Source organism: Balaenoptera ricei, chromosome 2 (assembly GCF_028023285.1).
Source record: "Balaenoptera ricei isolate mBalRic1 chromosome 2, mBalRic1.hap2, whole genome shotgun sequence".
NCBI classification, from domain to species: domain Eukaryota; kingdom Metazoa; phylum Chordata; class Mammalia; order Artiodactyla; family Balaenopteridae; genus Balaenoptera; species Balaenoptera ricei.
In genome coordinates, this window is record NC_082640.1 from 70,591,710 (window position 1) to 70,609,916 (window position 18,207).

General features: G+C 48.5%; 1 protein-coding gene across 13 annotated transcripts in view; it reads left to right on the top strand.

Annotated features, from left to right (window-relative positions):
• MEGF11 (multiple EGF like domains 11) overlaps nucleotides 1–17,658 on the top strand; it is a 368,541-nt gene extending 350,883 nt beyond the window's left edge. For 2 of the 13 annotated variants that reach the window (XM_059915500.1, XM_059915495.1), the window contains 9 exons: nucleotides 152–280; nucleotides 849–977; nucleotides 2,304–2,540; nucleotides 4,053–4,171; nucleotides 6,468–6,534; nucleotides 7,043–7,144; nucleotides 9,658–9,714; nucleotides 16,520–16,726; nucleotides 17,366–17,658. In XM_059915500.1, the coding sequence (XP_059771483.1) occupies nucleotides 152–280; nucleotides 849–977; nucleotides 2,304–2,540; nucleotides 4,053–4,171; nucleotides 6,468–6,534; nucleotides 7,043–7,144; nucleotides 9,658–9,714; nucleotides 16,520–16,726; nucleotides 17,366–17,526 (1,208 nt within the window). In that variant the 3' untranslated portion in view covers nucleotides 17,527–17,658. Of the gene's footprint in view, nucleotides 1–151; nucleotides 281–848; nucleotides 978–2,303; nucleotides 2,541–4,052; nucleotides 4,172–6,467; nucleotides 6,535–7,042; nucleotides 7,145–9,657; nucleotides 9,715–9,924; nucleotides 10,089–16,519; nucleotides 16,727–17,365 lie in introns of those variants that run through there. The other 11 variants (XM_059915493.1, XR_009501094.1, XM_059915494.1 and 8 more) reach the window with 11 other exon arrangements.
• Nucleotides 17,659–18,207: the final 549 nt, after the last annotated feature.

An 18,207-nucleotide genomic window follows, 5' to 3' on the forward strand; every position in this document is an offset into this window, starting at 1 on the left:
AGAACTCCCTGCCTCTTCAGCATGAGGGTTCCGAGCGTGGAGCGTGCAGGGTCTCGCTAGTCCTCACTCCATGCTCAGAGAAAGACGGGGCAGGAGACAGGTTTGGTCCCAGCTGCACCTCAGCCGTTGCCCCCACCCTGTTTCTCTTCAGGCTGCCCAGCAGCGTTTTATGGGAAGGACTGCGGGCACGTGTGCCAGTGTCAGAATGGTGCCAGCTGTGACCACATCAGCGGCAAGTGTACCTGCCGCACGGGCTTCACCGGGCGACACTGTGAGCAGAGTAAGCTGTCCCGACCCCTGACCCTGGTGTCAATGCCAGGCCTCAGCCTCCTGCAGGGGAAGCCTCCCCCTTTGAGGGCCACCCATCAGGGCCCTGCACCGCCTGCTCCCTTGACTTTTGGAGCAACTCCCAAGGAGAAAACCTGAAGGTTGGGCCTACGTTGGCTTCTGAAGAGTTTCTTCCTTCGGTGGGGGTGGGGATGGGGCATGTGGAGGCAGAGCAGAGCCTTTGTTGGGGGAGGAGCTTAGTGAGAGAGTAGAGGGAGGCAGATCTTGTTTGATTGATCTTTGAAGCCCCTGTGGCACCCAGCTCAGGGCCTGACACACGGAAGATGCTGTGTAAATATGGACCAGGTGAGGAGGAGGTAGGGGTGGGTGTCCCCCCACTCAGGGTTATAGGTGTTCTGTCTAGCCCCAAGTAGCAAACCAAAGCACATCAGGAGCTACAGAGAAAGAGGCTTCACTCCGTGAGGCAGAACTAATCCTCACAGCTGCCCACATATGGGATGGGAGGGGTGGAGAGTGGGCGCACCTCACGGTCGACTCCAATTCTTCTTCGTGCTACACAGGATGTGCCCCAGGAACCTTTGGCTATGGGTGTCAGCAGCTATGTGAGTGCATGAACAATGCCACCTGTGACCACGTCACAGGCACCTGTTATTGCAGCTCTGGATTCAAAGGGATCAGGTGTGACCAAGGTAATACACAGATGGCAGAGTCCCCGGGGAAGGGGGCTGTGGAAAGGGCCCCACGGGGCGGGCTCTAGGGAGTATCCAATGGGAATGACTGAATTTTATAAGGACACTCTGTGACTTCCTTTTATTCACACTGGGAGGAGAGTGGGAGTGGAATGGGGGGTGCTGAGGAGGGGGAGGCTCCAGGCACTGGAGAGGCAGATGGAGCAGGCAGCCTCTCAGGCACCACTTCCCTCTGCTCATCCTTGGCCAAGTTTTGTGAGCCAAGAAGGATGACGGCAAGCCAGTGCTGTGGAAGGGTCAGCAGACCGAGTTGGAAGATCTGCCGAATTCTGGTTCTGCCATTACCTGCTAGGTGTCCTTGGGCCGGTCATTTCCTTTTGCCGGGTCTGTTACTCCACATGCGGAAAGACACAAGGTTCTGCTGAGAGCCAAGGAGCCCAAAGGGGCTCAACCTTGGCTCCAGGTCTCTAGTCAGACAAGACCCCATAGTGCTGTTGTGAGGACCAAGTTAAGATAATGTGAGTAAAGGACTCAGCACGGTGCCTGGCACATCAAGTGAGCACTCGATAAATGGTTTTTGCTGTTGGCTGTAGGAGACAGGGATGAGAGTGGGCACCCAAGCATCCACAGTCCAGAAAAGGGGCCAAAAGACATTTCCACTGCTTTCTGATGGGGGATGAGGGACAGCCCACACAGGTATCATCAAGAGGGGTTTTAGGAGCAGCAATCCTGGGCACACTGGTACAGCACTCACAGCTTTCCTTGTCAGTCTCTCATTAGTGCTCACAGTGGGATTACTGTCCCCGTGTTACAAATGAGCAAACTGAGGATTCTGAGTCACACAGTTGGTAGACAGGGAGGGGGCTGAGTCCAGTTTTTCCTGACTCCTGAGAAACCCACTCTACCAGTTACTGGTTGTGTGATCTTGGGCAAATTACCTAACCTTTTGGTGACTCAGTTTCTTCATCTGTGAAAGGGAAATAATTAGTCTTTATTTCTTATAGGACTTATAAACAGCTTTTATAGGGCTGCTGGGAAGATCAAATGAGTTAATATCTGTAACTCATTTTTAGAACAGAGTAAAAAACACTCAATAAACATCCATTATTTTGGTTCCCACCTATGATCACATTTGCTCCTTGTCACGGCCCTGGGACTCCACCCTTTGTAGACAGTTGAAGACAGACACGTGAAGTTGAAGGGACTGAAGAACAGGGCCAAGACCAGCACCCGGGTCTCCTAACATTAGGAGTCTAGGCCCCAGGCTGAGGAGACCTGAAGAGCAAGCAGGCCTGCCCCAGGCTCAGCCCCTCCCTCTGCCCGCAGCTGCCCTCATGATGGAGGAGCTGAATCCCTACACCAAGATCAGCCCAGCACTGGGTGCAGAGCGGCACTCGGTGGGTGCTGTCACAGGCATCGTCCTCCTGTTGTTCCTCATTGTGGTGCTGCTGGGCCTGTTCGCCTGGCACCGGCGGCGGCAGAAAGAGAAGGGCCGAGACCTGGCTCCCCGCGTCTCCTACACACCTGCCATGAGGATGACCAGCACTGACTACTCCCTCTCAGGTAAGGGCTATGCCCCCAGCAGCTCCCTCCTGCCCCCCACCCATACACACACACAAGACCCAAGAGGAGCCACACGGTATTCTTGGGGACACCAGGGTTTATCGCTGAAGGTGGGTGGTCATGCCTGCAGAGCTGTCTGCTCAGACTCCCCTGCAGAGATAATGGAGGTGAGGAGCAGGCGCTTACTTGGGACAGGTGGATGGGGTTCCCAGGGGGTGTCATTTCCAGGGTGCCCACTCTGAACAGCTATGGTTAGGAGCCTTCTTCCATTTCCCCAGAGCTTCCCATCCTCCTCACCAGGCTTTAGCCACAGGAGCACCCACACTAAGCAGTACATTTCCTAAATGCTCCAGGGGAACCTCTCCCCAGCCTGTGCCACCTCAGGAAACCAGCCATGTGGCCCAATGTCCAAGCCCTGTCCCATTTTTGTTTCCTTGGTGAAGGCCTCAGAGCACCCCTCCCTCCCAGTTCCCAGAGTTAGGAGGGCCCTATTTATACAGTGGAAGGGGACGGTGCCTGACGTGGGGAAGTCTGAAAGTCTGGGCAATGTCCCTCGAGTCAGGCCTGCTGGAACCCAGTCTGTTCACAAATGGGGTAACAACTCCAGCAGGCATTCTATCTGGGAGTCTGGACTGCTGCCTTTAAGAGCAGCTTTTTGCTTCATATTTCATTAAACAGAAGAGGTCAAAATGCTCTAAAATTGCCCACAGCCCTGAGCCACAGGAGGGTCGGCCTGTCAGGGTAAGCACAAGGATGACAGCTCTCTCCAGCTGGCTCCATAGCTCCTGGCTGACCTGCAGCCTCCTGGACCTTGGACTTACTTAGAAAATCAAGATCACGCCAGCCTGCTGACATGTCATTCCTGCTAATTCCATTGCCTCCTATGTGCCCAGCTCCGTGCTAGGCGCTGCAGGATAGACAGAAGCAGCCCAGGTGCAGACCCTACCTTGAGGAAGTTCCTGGCCTACATGCTGCCCTGGGTTTCAGCCAAAGTAGATATCCCCTGATGAAATCCCAAAGCTCACAGGGAAGATTTGGGGATTTTCTTCTATGACTATAGTAAGCAAGGTTGGCTAGGTGTTCCCATGCCATTCCACTGGAATCTGCTGGAGGGCAAGGCTAAGGTCAGGAGAAGTGGGGTTCTCTTTACAGCCTCACTACTGGGATCTGACCCTGGGGGAGGCAGGGGAGGGTCAGCACAGCCCTACGTAGTGACTCAGGGATATCTGAGACTGTCAAGTTAACGCTTCTCATGCTGGTGCCACCCTCCACACTGGCAAGCCTAACCTGCATCCTGCACGCTGCAAGGAGGGCCACCGCAAGGAAAGGGGCAAATCAGGCTCTACACATTTCTAGGGGAGTAGTAGATGCCAGGAAGCTTGGGGGCTGGGGGACTTGACTGTCTCTCTTTGCAGAGTACTTTCAAGGCGGCCCAGCCCAAGCATTAGTTTAGGGGTGTCTCATGCCAGGGGCAGGGATATGATGGCATGTGGCAACTTGTTCTCTTCCCAGATTTGTCTCAAAGTAGCAGCCATGCCCAGTGCTTTTCCAATTCCAGCTACCACTCACTGGCGTGCGGGGGGCCTAACACCAGCCAGGCCAGCACTCTGGACAGGAACAGCCCCACCAAGGTACCAGGCCCCTAACTCCCCAGCCCCCATCCACTGTCTTTGCATTGAGCCCTCACCTCTGCCTGGGAAGAAACTGCACCACCACCACCCCGCCCAGGGTCTGTGTGGAACCAACTGCCAATACAATAAACATTGCCCTGTGATCCCATGTAAACACTCTGTGAAGCATGTAACAGGAAGCCACCAGGTTATATGGAGCCAACAAGTGCCATGTAACCAGAACACATCACATGTAACCAACTCACAGCATCACTCAATATAACATACACCCCCATACCCTGTGCGTAACCAGTGGATACCAAGTCATGTGATCATCACGTAATCATGTGTAGCCTTGTCACACATAACCATGTAACCACTTTTGCCTCATGTTAACACATATAATCAAAACACTACAGCATTAATCACCGCAGTATGTTACCAGCACCATGTGTGCAACCAGCACATTATAGAGTAACTATTACTTAGGTACCACCTTATATCCTTATATCTGGACATACTACATGTTATCAGTACACACCCACAACCACTGTCACGATGAGAACCATCACAAGGGACATGGAACCCAAACATCAGCCACAGCCAAGTGTTCCCATTAACAGTGAGTCCTGCAGGCCTTCAAGGTCAGGTGTGAACACCCTGGACAGGGCCTTTCCTCACAGCTCCCAGCATAACACTGGCTGATGGCAAGACGTCCTCTTACAATCACAGGCCCTTGGGCAAGGATGTCTCAGCACACACGTGTAGTGAGCACACAGTGGGCAGATGAGAGGTTCAGAAATGACGAACAGCCCCAAGGACCACAAGGTCAACGGGCTCATGCTGCATACCTGCGCGCATGCGCACACACACATATACACACACACACGCTAAGGCAGGACCATGGGGGGCTGGGTGGCAACCCCCCACCCTGGGCCAGGAGCACAGTTTTCATCCTCCGGGTCTGTGCCTTAGAGCTCTAGGGGTCCTTTCTCCTCATCTGCCCCACAGAAAATGTCCGCCAGTCCACGGACCATGGCTGCTGCCACAGCCCTGGTAGCAATGCACCCTGAACCCCCTAGCAACAATGACATAGACCCCGTATAGCCCCAAGAGCCACCCCTGTCAAGCCAGCACCCAAAGGCCACTCTTCAGGGGCTCTCAGCCTCAGTTTTCCAATAGAATGGGAGTGCTGCAAGCAGGGGTACCTTGAGGTCCGTATGCAAAGTCTGTGGCCATCAGCCCCACACCCAGCTGCACAGCTTTAGGCTTATCTGAGGAGCCAAGGGAAAGGAATCCAGGAGCTTCCCGGTGGGAGGTCCTTGATTAACTAGAGCCACATTATCAAGGCTACAACAGGTTAGAGGCAAAGGACGTCAGGGATGAGAGACAAAGTCCCTTGTGGCCATGTCATTCTTGGTCTCATGCTGACAGGGAAGCACCAGCCACCCTCTGTCACTCAGTGAGGGGGTGGAGTTACTACAGAGTAGCCCACTTGGTGACCCTCTGGCTCATTTCACCCCAGGGGCCCAAAGTAGTTCTGTGTGGTCAGGGACCCCTCAGCCTGGCAAATTTTTAGCAAGGACAGGCAGCTGTGATGACATGGAAAGGACGTGGGTCTGGGAGCTGAGACCTGAGTTGTAGACCCAGCTCTGTCACTGGCTGTGTGTGTGACCATGAACGGGGCCCACAAGCAGGACTCAGGTCCCCAACTGTGAAATGAGAACCACCATCCTTGCCTCATATGAAGGGCAGCTGTGAGAATGCAGGAAGAGGAAGGCTTGCGCCATAAGGACAACCTACCCTGAAGCGTTCTTGGTCACGTGAAAGGAAGATTCTCACACTCAGCCCAGGTCAGGCGGCAGAGGTGACAGTGATGTTGCAGGCAGCCTCAGCACCCCGCTCTGTGCTGGAGATGGCCTCACGTTGCAGCCAAGACGCTGCCAACACCCCTTTCTCCTGCAGCTCAGCCCCACCCAGCTGACCTGCTTTCCCTGTCAGGGCCAGCTTGGCTCAGGCCAGTTCTTGGCTCTCAAGAGGCCCTGCCCTTTGCTCCCCTTTGTCCCAGGGGCCCAAGAGCCCTACAACTTCAGCCAGACTGCTTAGATGGGGGTATATGTTCTGCTCCCACTGGCCTCAGCCACACCATGGTGGCCTGTCATAGAACACCTACCTGTCCCTTTCCCTCAATGACCTAGCACCTAGGTGGGTCAGGGTCATCACAGGGGTGGTTGCACGAAGGTGGGCAAAAGCAAAGGCTGGGCAGGGGCATCTCAAGGGCACTAGATAGTAACTCGCTCTCCTACTTTCCAAACAGCTCAGTAACAAGTCCCTTGACAGAGACATGGCAGGCTGGACCCCCTACAGCTATGTGAACGTGTTAGGTCAGTAGTGGTTTGAGTCTGGTCCCCTGCCATCGCATCCCACCCTCTTCTCCTTCTCCCATATTGACAGGGGCCCATCCCAGCTCCCTGGGAGAGTTAGTTAGTAGATAAATCTTAAGCATGGTTTCCCCCAGGGACCACAAGGGAGAAAGCTAGGGCCCAGATGTGGGGATTCAGGTTGGAAGCAAAAGATGCACTCACCATCTGGGAAAGGGACCCCTGCCTGAGCCAGGCCCTACCAAGGTGCCCCTTTCAAGGGCTTCTTCCCTCTGCCCCACTGCCCTGGCAGACACCAATTCCTATGGGGGTGCGGGTGAGGGGTGGGGAGTGAGGGGTAGCAAGGCCAGTGGCCTCAGCTCTAGCAAATCCCTCTGGCCCTGCTGGCGCTAGCGCCTTTGGATGCTACACATGGAAGCCCTAATTCCTTCCAACCTGACCCTCATCCCCCAACCCCTGCCACACCAGGGCCCTGGGAATAATGGCTCCTCCCTGTCATTCCTCTCACTAGACTCCCATTTCCAGATCAGTGCCCTGGAGGCCAGGTACCCGCCCGAGGACTTCTACATTGAACTTAGACACCTCAGCCGCCCCGCTGAGCTACACTCACCAGGTTAGACTCCCAGCCCTACCCTCTATCCCCTGGACCCCTGAGGCTGTCATACCAGACCAGACCCAGCACCTACCCTAACCCCCATTCCTATCCTTTAACTTACCCCATGGTCCCAGAACTCTCCCTGCTGAGCCCCTTCCCTCTGACATAATTAATCTACAAGCCCAATTCCTTATCTGAAGAAGGAAGCCTGTCTGGATCCCCCCAGTCACCCCTTCTTCTCCTATCATGTCAGTGGATATGGACAAACTGCAACTAGTATTAGGTGAAGGGAACACAATATAACCGCACTCCCTGCAGACCACAGAATACAACCCAAAACCACTGAGAAATGACTTGGAGATGGTGACATCTCTGGGATTTTTTGGGCCCGTGGATGTGAATGATGGCGAGTTGGCTCTCTGGCCAAAAAGCCCAATGTCCCTCAGAGAGAGACCCCAGACTAGCTCTCCCAGATCATAGGGTAGGGTGGTCCAGTAGGGATCTAGAGAGGTTGAGGCAGGATGTGTCAACCAACATCCTCTGTGCTCATATATTAGGCTCAAACCTGGTAGCTTGGGAAAGATGCAAAAAAGAGACTTGGAAAATCAGTCCTGCTAGGGGAGGATGTGAGGTAGGAGTTACAGAAGTAGGTGCAATGAATGAACAGAGAATTTGGCCTCCCTACAAAGTATTCCTGCCCTAGACGGCACACTTGACAACGTGGGCCTGAATTCAGGCTCTAGCTGGTTTCTAGAGCTCAAGTGAAATGCAACTCTACCAACCCCTGAAGGTCTCTGAGGCCAGTAGCCGTAAGAAGAGCAAAGGTTCTAAATCCATCTACCTGTTAAGTAGGCATGGGCTTCAAATACCCTGGGCTTATACCCAGGAGGCTGTGCTCCTGGCTGTGAGCCCCTTAAGCAGTGCTCAGGACATTCAATAACCCCACCAAATACAACCCCCCCGACACACACACTACCACCACCCTGCACCTCTTTCCCTTTGGGAGCATCCTCTGGGCTCAGCCCAGATTTCTCCCTTCAACCACTGTAGCCAGAGGCACCACACACTGTCATTTTTTCGCTTACACTGAGGCAGGCTGGTGGCCAATGGGAGAGAATACTTGAGAACATCTGAGCTCTAGGTGGAACTCAACTTCTCACTTGTCGGTGTGATCTCAGACAAGTCACTGCCCTTCTTTGAGCCTGTTTCCTGTTCTCTAAAAAGGGAAAAAGTTAACAGCCTAGCCTCCCTCCCTCAGGGAGGGCAAAAGAAGCCCTGGTCTAGAATAAAGTGCTGAACTGACGCCAGGGATACAGACTGTTACAGTCATGCTTCTGAAGGGCACAGGTACCTATAGGCCCTTTGGAGAATAGCAAACTTGAGAAGAACTTGGACCTGATTCTGCTCTATTACTCAGCAATGTGTGGAAGGAAGGGAGATAGGAGTAGGCTCCTGCAATTTCAACTAGGGACCTCTATATGGAAGAGGTATGGGGAGGTATCTAAATAGCCATGGGTTGGTCTTCAGTGTCAAAAACTGGGGAGAGTCAAGTGGAGTCAAACTGTATTTTAGTAAGCACTTGCTGCATGCCTTGCCTGATATGGCATTCTCAGTTAAAAGCTGAAAAAAAATGGCTCTGTGAGCCCAAGTCATCACTGTCCCAAATTTAAAGTATCACATAATTTCTTTTCTGGGATCACCAGCAGCAAAGAACCTGAGCTTGGTCCCTGAAGCTTTGTGTCCTTCCTGCCTCTGGCTGGGGCTCAGAACCATGCATTATGGGAGCCTAGGATAAACTGTGACAGCCAAAAGGGAAAAAAGAAATCCTTGGGACTGAAAAACACTGGTAGTATTGTTCAAATACAACTCTCAATTATGTGCAAATAGTCCACCCAAAAAAAGTGGGGCAGGGGGAGGGGGACTAAGCCAGCTGACCATGTAAGGGAATGACTATACATCCTGTAGAGATGACCAATGAAGAACCTCAGCTACCTGTTCACCTCCCTCTGGCTCCCCTCAGTCGAGCTTTGGATCCAGAAGGGGAGAGGGAAGACCAGAGCTACAAGGTGAGAAACAGTCTTCACCCCCACCCAGAAGTCCAACAGAACTGGGACTGGGAATGTCATACACCTTTCCCCCAAGCTAAGAACTGGTTCTGATTCATTCCTTATCCTATACTTTTGGAGCCTGAAACGTCACCTACAGTGACTGTAGGTGGCATCAGAACTGCCTTTGATCACCTCCTGGAAGACATTCCCCTCAGAGTGAAGGTTAAAGAGCAGTAGTGCTAAATATGCCAAGGGGTGCTGTAGCTCATCATTTATGCTTTAGGAGCTTTTAAAGAATCCCTGTATGGTCAAGATAATTTAGAGTAGATTAAACCCAGAATAATTTTCTAGCACTAAAGAACTATTTATTTTCTGGGTAGGGGAGAAAGAAAAAAAAAACAAGAAAAAAAAAAAAAACTCATACAGTCTAGGTGAACCTCATTCACCCCTATATTTTTCTTTCCTTTTACTATTTTTATGCAGGTGCTTGTGGAATGGATAGACGTCAGAACACATACATTATGGACAAAGGCTTCAAAGGTACAGTATCTAATCCTGACGTCCCATTAGAAAGGGCTTAGCAAGATAAAGAGTGCAGATCTGAAATGGCCAGTTGTTCTACCAGGGACAAACTGCACATCTCTTCCCCCACCCCCCAAAATAGTTAAAGACCACAGGACCTGGGGCTGCTGGGTAGCTCTGCCCAGGAGGAGCAATCATAATAATAATGATTTCATCTTTTGATTTCAGTTGCACCTGCTTAGGAAACGCTTATGGGTTTTTTATAGATGCCAACTAAATGTCTTCGGAAACCTAGAACGTCATTATCCAACCAATTAGTACAAGTTAAATTGATTATAAAATCTGAAATAAAGTCAATCTACCTGCCCCAGAGGCCTCCTGTCATTGCGCTGGTAAGGAATGCCACCCTGCACCTGCTGGCTTTCTGGGGCACAAGGAATGAAAATAATACCTAGTGTTAATATTGTACCGCGCTCCACTCTCACGAGATCTCTGCCCCAGAGAACAGGGAAGCCAGGACTAATCCCTAACACATGGGAACTGCAAGTTGGATCATCCTTCTAGGAAGTATACAGGTGAAGCCAAATATGAAAGGTCAGGTCCTGCCCCAAGCTTAGGGCCTAGGTTTAAATGACATAATGTGTGAAACAGGTGGCTTTGAAATTATGTCACTTATTAACTATGACCAACCTCCCTAAGGCACAGTTTCCTCAAATTGCAAGGTTGGGATAAGTATGCTTGTCCTGTGATCTAACAAGGTTATCCTGAGTATCTAATAAAAAACACAGATCAGAAGTGTTTCTGCATATTGTAAAGGGTTACACTAATGTAATAGAGTTGTCCTTTTGTCTCTGAGGACTATTTAAGAGTCTCAGCCAAACTGAAAGAGACATGACTTATAGCAACAATCCCAGTGGATATCCTAAACCTAGCTGTGTACCAGAATCACCTGGAAAGCTTGTTAAAAATACATATGTTCACCCCACAACTCCCCAAGATTCTGATGCCGTAGATCTAGAGTGGGACCTTTTGTGACAAATGCCTCAGGGTATCCTTATGTAGCATATCACCTAACACTTACAAACCCCTAGTCTAGACTGACTCAGATTTCCCAGATTACCCTTCTGGTCTTTCAGACTTAGCCTTAGGTACACCTGAGACACCACTTTCCTAACCAAGGAGAGCTAGTAGTCTTCAGCCCTTGGTGAGGTGGTTATTAGAAGTGGGGTGAGGAAAAAAAAAAAAGAAGTGGGGTGAGCTAGGGGTGGGTGGTGGTGAGAACTGTGTTCTGAACAGCAGAGCAGGAGGGATAAGTCTCCACCAGCACGTGTTGTTAGGACGTGCACAGCCCAAGAGAATGATCTGAGGACAGAAGGTCACCCACTATGCCCTTGGGATTCTGGCAATTTTTTGTTAGTTTTGACTTAAACCACCCAAATGAAAGGAAGCACCATTAGAGTAGATGAAGCTAAACAACAGAAAACAAAACTATACTGTTTTATCACTGTGACCTGGGACCTCAGTTTCTTTCTCGAGGAGAAATGGGGATTGGACAGAAACATCTCTAAGGACCTTTACAGCTCTGAGAATATGCATGACTCAAGCATGAATGAATTCAGACAGGCCCAGACACCTCAATAAATGAGCACACAACTTCCCTATGCACTTTACTGTCCTGTGCATTGTGATTATAGTAGTTACTCGCAGCCATAAATGTAAAACAAAGTTAAGGACAAAGTTAAGGACTCAGCCATGGCATCATTCATTCCTGTTTTGTGGGATCATACATCTGAGTGTCTGAGTGCAGGGGAGACTTGGAAGCTAGCAGCCAGGTTTCATTTCACCACTCTGGCTATAATCATCCTTTAAATTGGAGAGAAAAGATGGCTATGTAGGCAAACGTACCAACAGGTGTTAGGGACCAACACACCAGAACAAGAGGAAAATGGAACATCACAGTTCAGAGCTTTACAGAAATACTTATCAAAGACATGGAATAAACCCCACTAACTGGCTGAACTCCCCAGATAAACATTTAATAAACTAGTTTGTACCAGGAATGGAATTATTTCCTAAAACTACTGGCCCAAACCAAATTATAACCACTAAGAGTTAAGATTAAGAGTCTTAGTGTTCTCTGAACTCAGTGGGAAAGAGCCCTGGCCTGGGAGTTAAAAGATTTGGGTTCTAAGGGAAATTCCCTGGTGGTCTAGTGGCAAGGACTTGGCGCTTTTACTGCTGGGGCCCAGGTTCAATCCCTGGTCGGAGAACTAAGATCCTGCAAGCTGCACGGTGCAGCCAAAAAAAATTAAAAAAAAAAAAACAAAAAACAAAAAACAATTTGGGTTCTAGTCCTGGTTCTTGCTGTGTGGCACTGATCAGATCACAGTGTTGTTTTCTGAGTCTTGGTTTCTTCCTCTATTAGAAGGACAGGGTTGGGGCTCCCCTGGTGGCACAGTGGATAAGAATCTGCCAATGCAGGGGGCACGGGTTTGATCCCTGGTCCGGGAAGATCCCACATGCCTCAGAGCAACTAAGCCCGTGTGCCACAACTACTGAGCCTGCGCGCTAGAGCCCGTGCTCCGCAACGAGAAGCCACCGCAATGAGAAGCCCGCGCACCGCAACGAAGAGTAGCCCCCGCTCGCCACAACTAGAGAAAGCCCGCGCGCAGCAAAGACCCCACACAGCCATAAATAAATAAATAAATAAATTTTATATATAAAAAAAAGACAGGGTTGTGCAAGCACTATCTCTAAAGCCCTTTCCAGCTCTAAGCATCTAATTCAGTCAATGCTCCCTCTTTCCCGTTACTTACTAAAGACCTCCACTCACTGTCATCCTGGAGGTTGTGTGAGATCACTCATACCGCTGTGCTAACCCCATTTTACCTCTGAACACCTTTCCATCTCTCCTTCCCCTGCTCCCCTCAGCAAAATTATTCTGCAGCAAACTGCCTCATGTCAACACTTACCTGTCAGGCATTTCAAAGTGCTATAGAAGAAATCCTCCCCACTACTCTCCATCACCTTAATGATCCTGAAATCCTGGATCCCACTGTTGCTGCCTCTTTCCCCACCTGTATGCTCCTTGCTAATCCAACCTCCAAGTCTCTCCTTGCAATAACCTTGGCTTCCAAGGTAGTCAGGAGCCCATTGACATCCTGAAAACTTTTTTTAGCCAGTGTGGTTCTCCTTGTGACCCCGAGATCTCCCCTCTTCCTCTCCCCAGTCCTTGTCTCTCAATCAAGAGAAGGGTGAGGACTTAGGGCCCAGGAAGAGAAAAGGCAGTGTGGCCTTCTAATAGTAGTAGTAGGCTGAGAAGACAAGAGATGGACGTTCAGTGCCTAGGTTTTCCCCAACAGTGAAATATTGGCCTTAAGTAGGTGATAGTGTGAACCTGAAGGCTGGGATAAGTTCAAATCCTACTCACAAGAAGGCAATGGAAAATCATTTCCCCTCTCTGGATTTGTTGCTTCCTTTATAAAATGAAGATGTTTCAATTAGTTCATTTCAGAGGCCCCTTCTGCCTCTGATAGTATGTGGCTGTATGTGATTTGGGGAAGGTAGGAACTATATGAGAACAAATGCCAGGGCATTATAGGGCTAAATCTTAAGCCTTGATGCTAATTACAGGCCTTAGAGGAGTGACTCCCCAGAGCTTGGGTAGCCTCGGTTGATGCTTCCCCTTTCTTTGCAACATGCCCAAAGTGCAAAGACTGGTATAGACGTGGGGCTATAAAAAGATGAGGAAGTGTCTTAGAGCAGCTGGTTATTCTTCCCCTTCCCCTGCCCTCCCTCAGAGCAGGCAGGTGGATGACTCAGCTGGAGAAAAGAGTAGGTTCCTGAAGTATAGTTTTCCAGCTGGCCTTGCCCTTCCCCTCCCTCCTCAGAAATAGAATCCAGTTTATTCCATAATCCAACACCCTCCTACCACCACCTCCAAACACACACACGCACACACACACTCTTCTCCATCCCCTTTGGCTTTACCTCTGGCCCCTTTATGGATGATACATCTTCTCCCTGAGACTCACCCCATTCCCACAAGCCCCAACATCTCTTTTATCCATGTAGGTGCATCCCCTGCTACAGAGCAAACAATTTATTTCCCCGAACTTGAAAGCAGCCAACTTTTCTGGTGGAAATAAGAGGGCCACTACTGGTTGGCTGAGGCCCTGTTAGGCATTGAGCTAGAGCTTCCAGCCTCTCCCACTGCCATAACAATCAGTCATGGGATGTCCACAAAAAGAGCTTGGCCTTTCTCAACAGAACTTGGCCCCATAGATAAAAAGGCTTTCCTTATTGAGGGTAAGGTGAAGCTGTTGCAGATAGTTTGCATTTAGGATATAGGACGCGTACAGGGTAAAAATATGAGGGGAAAACACCTTGATTGGGTATCAGAGCAGGCAGGGGTTGTCCTAACTTAACTACTTACTAACATTAGGCAAACTTTATGAGCTTTAGTTTCCTCATTTCTAAAGTAGTAATACTAGTCCTTCCTGCCTGGCCCCCTGCACAGATGTAACAAGTGTCAATGATCTAACTGGAGTGAGTGAAGACCAGCTACATGTGCTATAAAGCAAGCTAACACTAGTCCTCAAATTTTAGAAAATATGCAACTGAGTCAGCTGACAATCAAAGTAAAAATGATGTGCCTGCGTGGGGAGGAGGGGAGAGGTGTTAGGGGATAGCCCTTCTTTAAGCAGTACTAGTAGTCCTCAGCTTCCACAGGAGCAGCTGAGTCATACTGCCTTACTACTTGGCTGATAAATTTAGAGAACCCAAAATGGGACCAACAGGCCAGCTGGGGTTCCCAGCTGAACCCCACTCTCTTGTACTAAGAAACAAAGTATTCACTAGAGGCAATTTCATGTGACTCGGGCAGGTCATGGCCTAGGACCCAGAGCCACCTTTCCCCTATGAGAGCCTCACCAGTAGCTGGGCCAATCCAGCCTCCCTTTAGTCTCTGCTGGGACTGCTCGTTGTCTAGCAAGAATGTTTTCTCCTCCTCTCTAGGGTTCTAGGGTAGAGAGAGGCCACAATCTAAGACAGGACCCAAGACCCACATCTCTCTCTGCCTGGGGGCTAAGCTGTGATACAAAGTGCTCTGAGCCTGGTTCTGGAGCTTGCTCTAATACCGATGACCAGGGTGACCCTGGGGAAGTCACTTGCCTATACAAATCTCAATTTCCTCATAAGCAATAAAGGGGGAGGGGAAATAATAATTACTGCTCTGCCTACACTTGAAGGAACTAATGGGTGAATGTAGTTTTGTACAAGATTGAGGAAATGTTACCTGCTAAAACAAACATAAATAACCCTATACTAACAAAAAAGTAAATCCCCTCCCAACCAGTTACCTGCTGTGGGAGAAAAGACTCCTGTGGTGGCACACATCTCAACTACTTCAGTCACGTGGAGCGCTCGCTCTGCTCTCACCGGACCAAGGTACATCCAGTAACCCCTTGAATTACACTACCACTTTCACTTTTTTATATTTTCATTAATTTCACAAGTTGGAGGCAGAAAGCATAGATAAATAGCAGCCCAAAATGTAAATTGTGGTGGTTCTAGCGAAAGATCATCTGAGAATTTTACCATCTGCTAGCACTTATAGAAATTTAGAGCTGAGAAATAGAGAAATTTCACCATCTGCTATCACTTACAGAAATTTAGACTTCTTAGATCACTCTTGACTACGAAGCCCCTGCAACTCAGTGCTTATTTCTAGATTCCCCTGGCTGGCAGAGCCTCACAGAAGGATGAGGGCCAGAGTTGCCAGATTAGAGAGTCTCCTGCTTTTTCTGGGCAAGTTCTGCCTCATTTGAAACAATCCACAGGAGGCAGTAATCTTCCCCCAAAAGGGAAAATGGCATAGAGGTTGAAGGAAGGGCTCCCGTTTCACTGTGACTCCCAGTCACAAAGAGAACCTTCTTACTCCAGTGAGCTACAGTTACCTTGCTTCATATTTGGAAACCAGTTTGCAACTTTTGTACCCTAATACACCCTGAAGTCTTGGGGATGATGCACCTGAGAGACGACAGGAGAAGCAGCATGAGTTCTCCTAATATCAGAGAAAGATACTGCTAAAATAGATTTCAGTTAGTGTTCATGAGAACTGGAGTAATTGACCCCAGAAGATATACTGCAGGCTTGCTAGAAAACAGGAACTTTCCAAAGCCTAGTTTGAGACCCAGGTGTTTTTTAAACCTCTATTACACTTCAGTCTGCCCCACCTCTGATCACGAGCTTCTCGAGAGCAGGGATACTACCTGTTTGCTGCCTAAAGGTTGCCAAATTGCTGGCACTTGTGCCAAATCACACACCTACTTCTTCTGAACCTAAGCTTAGTCATCAAAAAGAATTCAGAAAAATGATATCACAGAAAATACACAGGCCAAAGAGTCCCAAGGCATGGATTCAAGTACTGGCACTGCCATTCATGAGCCATATGACCTTAGACAAGTCACTTCATCTCCCTGGGCCATCATCTTATAAAATGCAGTCAACTATCCTTGCAAGATTTTGTAAAAGTTAAATAACAGATGTGAAAGCATATTATGAATATCTTGAATTAATCCCTTTCTGGTGCTATACCTGACTACTAAAACAAAAATGTTCTTATCCCTCCAAAAACATATTTCTTTAGAACTCTGCTTACCTAGAAAAGCACTCCTTAACGTATTTAGTAAGTGAATCTTGGATTATTCAAAGGTGTTTACAACTTCTCGATCCTGAAAGCACATAAACTGTACTCTGCTTTTGGTATTTAAATTAAGTCTTATGTCTTTGCTTGTCCTAAGAAATCTCTCTTGCCTTGCAGATTACATGAAAGAATCCGTATGCAGTTCTAGCACTTGTTCCTTGAATAGCAGTGAAAACCCTTATGCCACAATTAAGGACCTGCCCATCCTCACCTGCACGCTTCCAGAAAGCAGCTACGTAGAAATGAAGTCGCCTGTGCACACGGGGTCTCCGTACACAGATGTGCCATCCTTGTCGACATCTAATAAAAATATATATGAAGTTGGTAGGTGTCTCAAATAAGTAACTTAGTGAAATCAGGGCACTAGTACAGCATCTGAAGTAAAAACAGCCCTCTCCAGTCCCCGTCTTGAAAATACACCCTTCTTTTGTTGCTTTTTAAGGAATCCAAGGTGAACTGTCTTTCCCAGGACTGCCCTCCTCTCTCATACAAGAAATCAAATTCTAGTGCCAACTCTGCTTTTAAAAAAAAACACTAAGGCTACGTGTGAAGCAGATATATTGGGGGTGGGGAGTCGATACACACAAACACATACACTTCAACTGATTGTTAACACAAATTCCTGTTTAAAAAAAAAACAATCAGAACAGACATTTCCAAGTTTCGAAATCACCTCGTTCTACTTTTTCCCAGTTTAACCCATGTCCCTGGGCTCACTGATACAACCCCTGACCCCTACCTCTAGGATATTCTAAGTCCCTTGGTTTTGACCAGAGCTTGGGATTCTGATAGCACACTCACTTAGGTTTTCAATCTCTTGAACAAGCCTCAGTCCTAACCTTCATACATTTATCATCAACCCCTGGCTTCTCCCCCGACCAAGTTAAATAGAATTCTCTTCCCCCCAGCAAGGCAACCAAAGCTAATCTGTTCTCTGAACTCATTTTTCACTATATTCCTTAGAGCCCACAGTCAGTGTGGTCCAAGAAGGCCGTGGTTGTAACTCCAGCTATATCCAGAATCCATACGACCTACCTAGGAACAGCCATATTCCTGGTCATTATAACCTCCTCCCAGTAAGACAGAGCCCTGCCAATGGGCCGTCCCAGGACAAGCAGTCTTGAGGGATAAGCCTCTCTCTTGCAATGTGCTCTGCTGAATATTCTCTGACTCTCTGAAAGAAGACAATCCCTTGACTTGAAATAATGGTACAAACTGACTCCAGCTGCGTGTTAGTTATAACGTTCACCTGGAACTAAAGAAGAGCTTCCAAGTGGGACTGGGGTAACTGTTCAAAAGGTCCGTTCTCAAAAGCAAATTCTACCACCCACCCACCCCCAATCCCAAATGCCACGGATTATATGATCTTTTAAAACATAAAGATAAAGCTACTCATCAACATCAGCTAAATATATACATATTAATATTTATATATTAAATTATCTGAAACATGATGCTTAGAAAGCATGTAGAATAGGTTTTACCAATTTTCCTAGGAGTAAAGGGGACTGGGGAGGAGAGGGGATTACTTTAAAGCACCTGAAATGTATATGTGCTTTTGGTTCCTGTTACCGTCACTTAGATTGTTTTATTACCTAAGATAATTAGTACATAGACACAAACTGTGCTAATATCAATCCTAAAGTACCTGTACATTTATGTCAAGTCAATCAAATTATAACTGCCAAGATTACAGAGTTTAGTATACAGTCTAATGCTGACAACTTCAATTTTTTAAAGTAAGACTTTAATGAATACAAATTAACTTTCCCTCTTCTGCCCCTGGTGGTAGTAGGAGGAAAAAA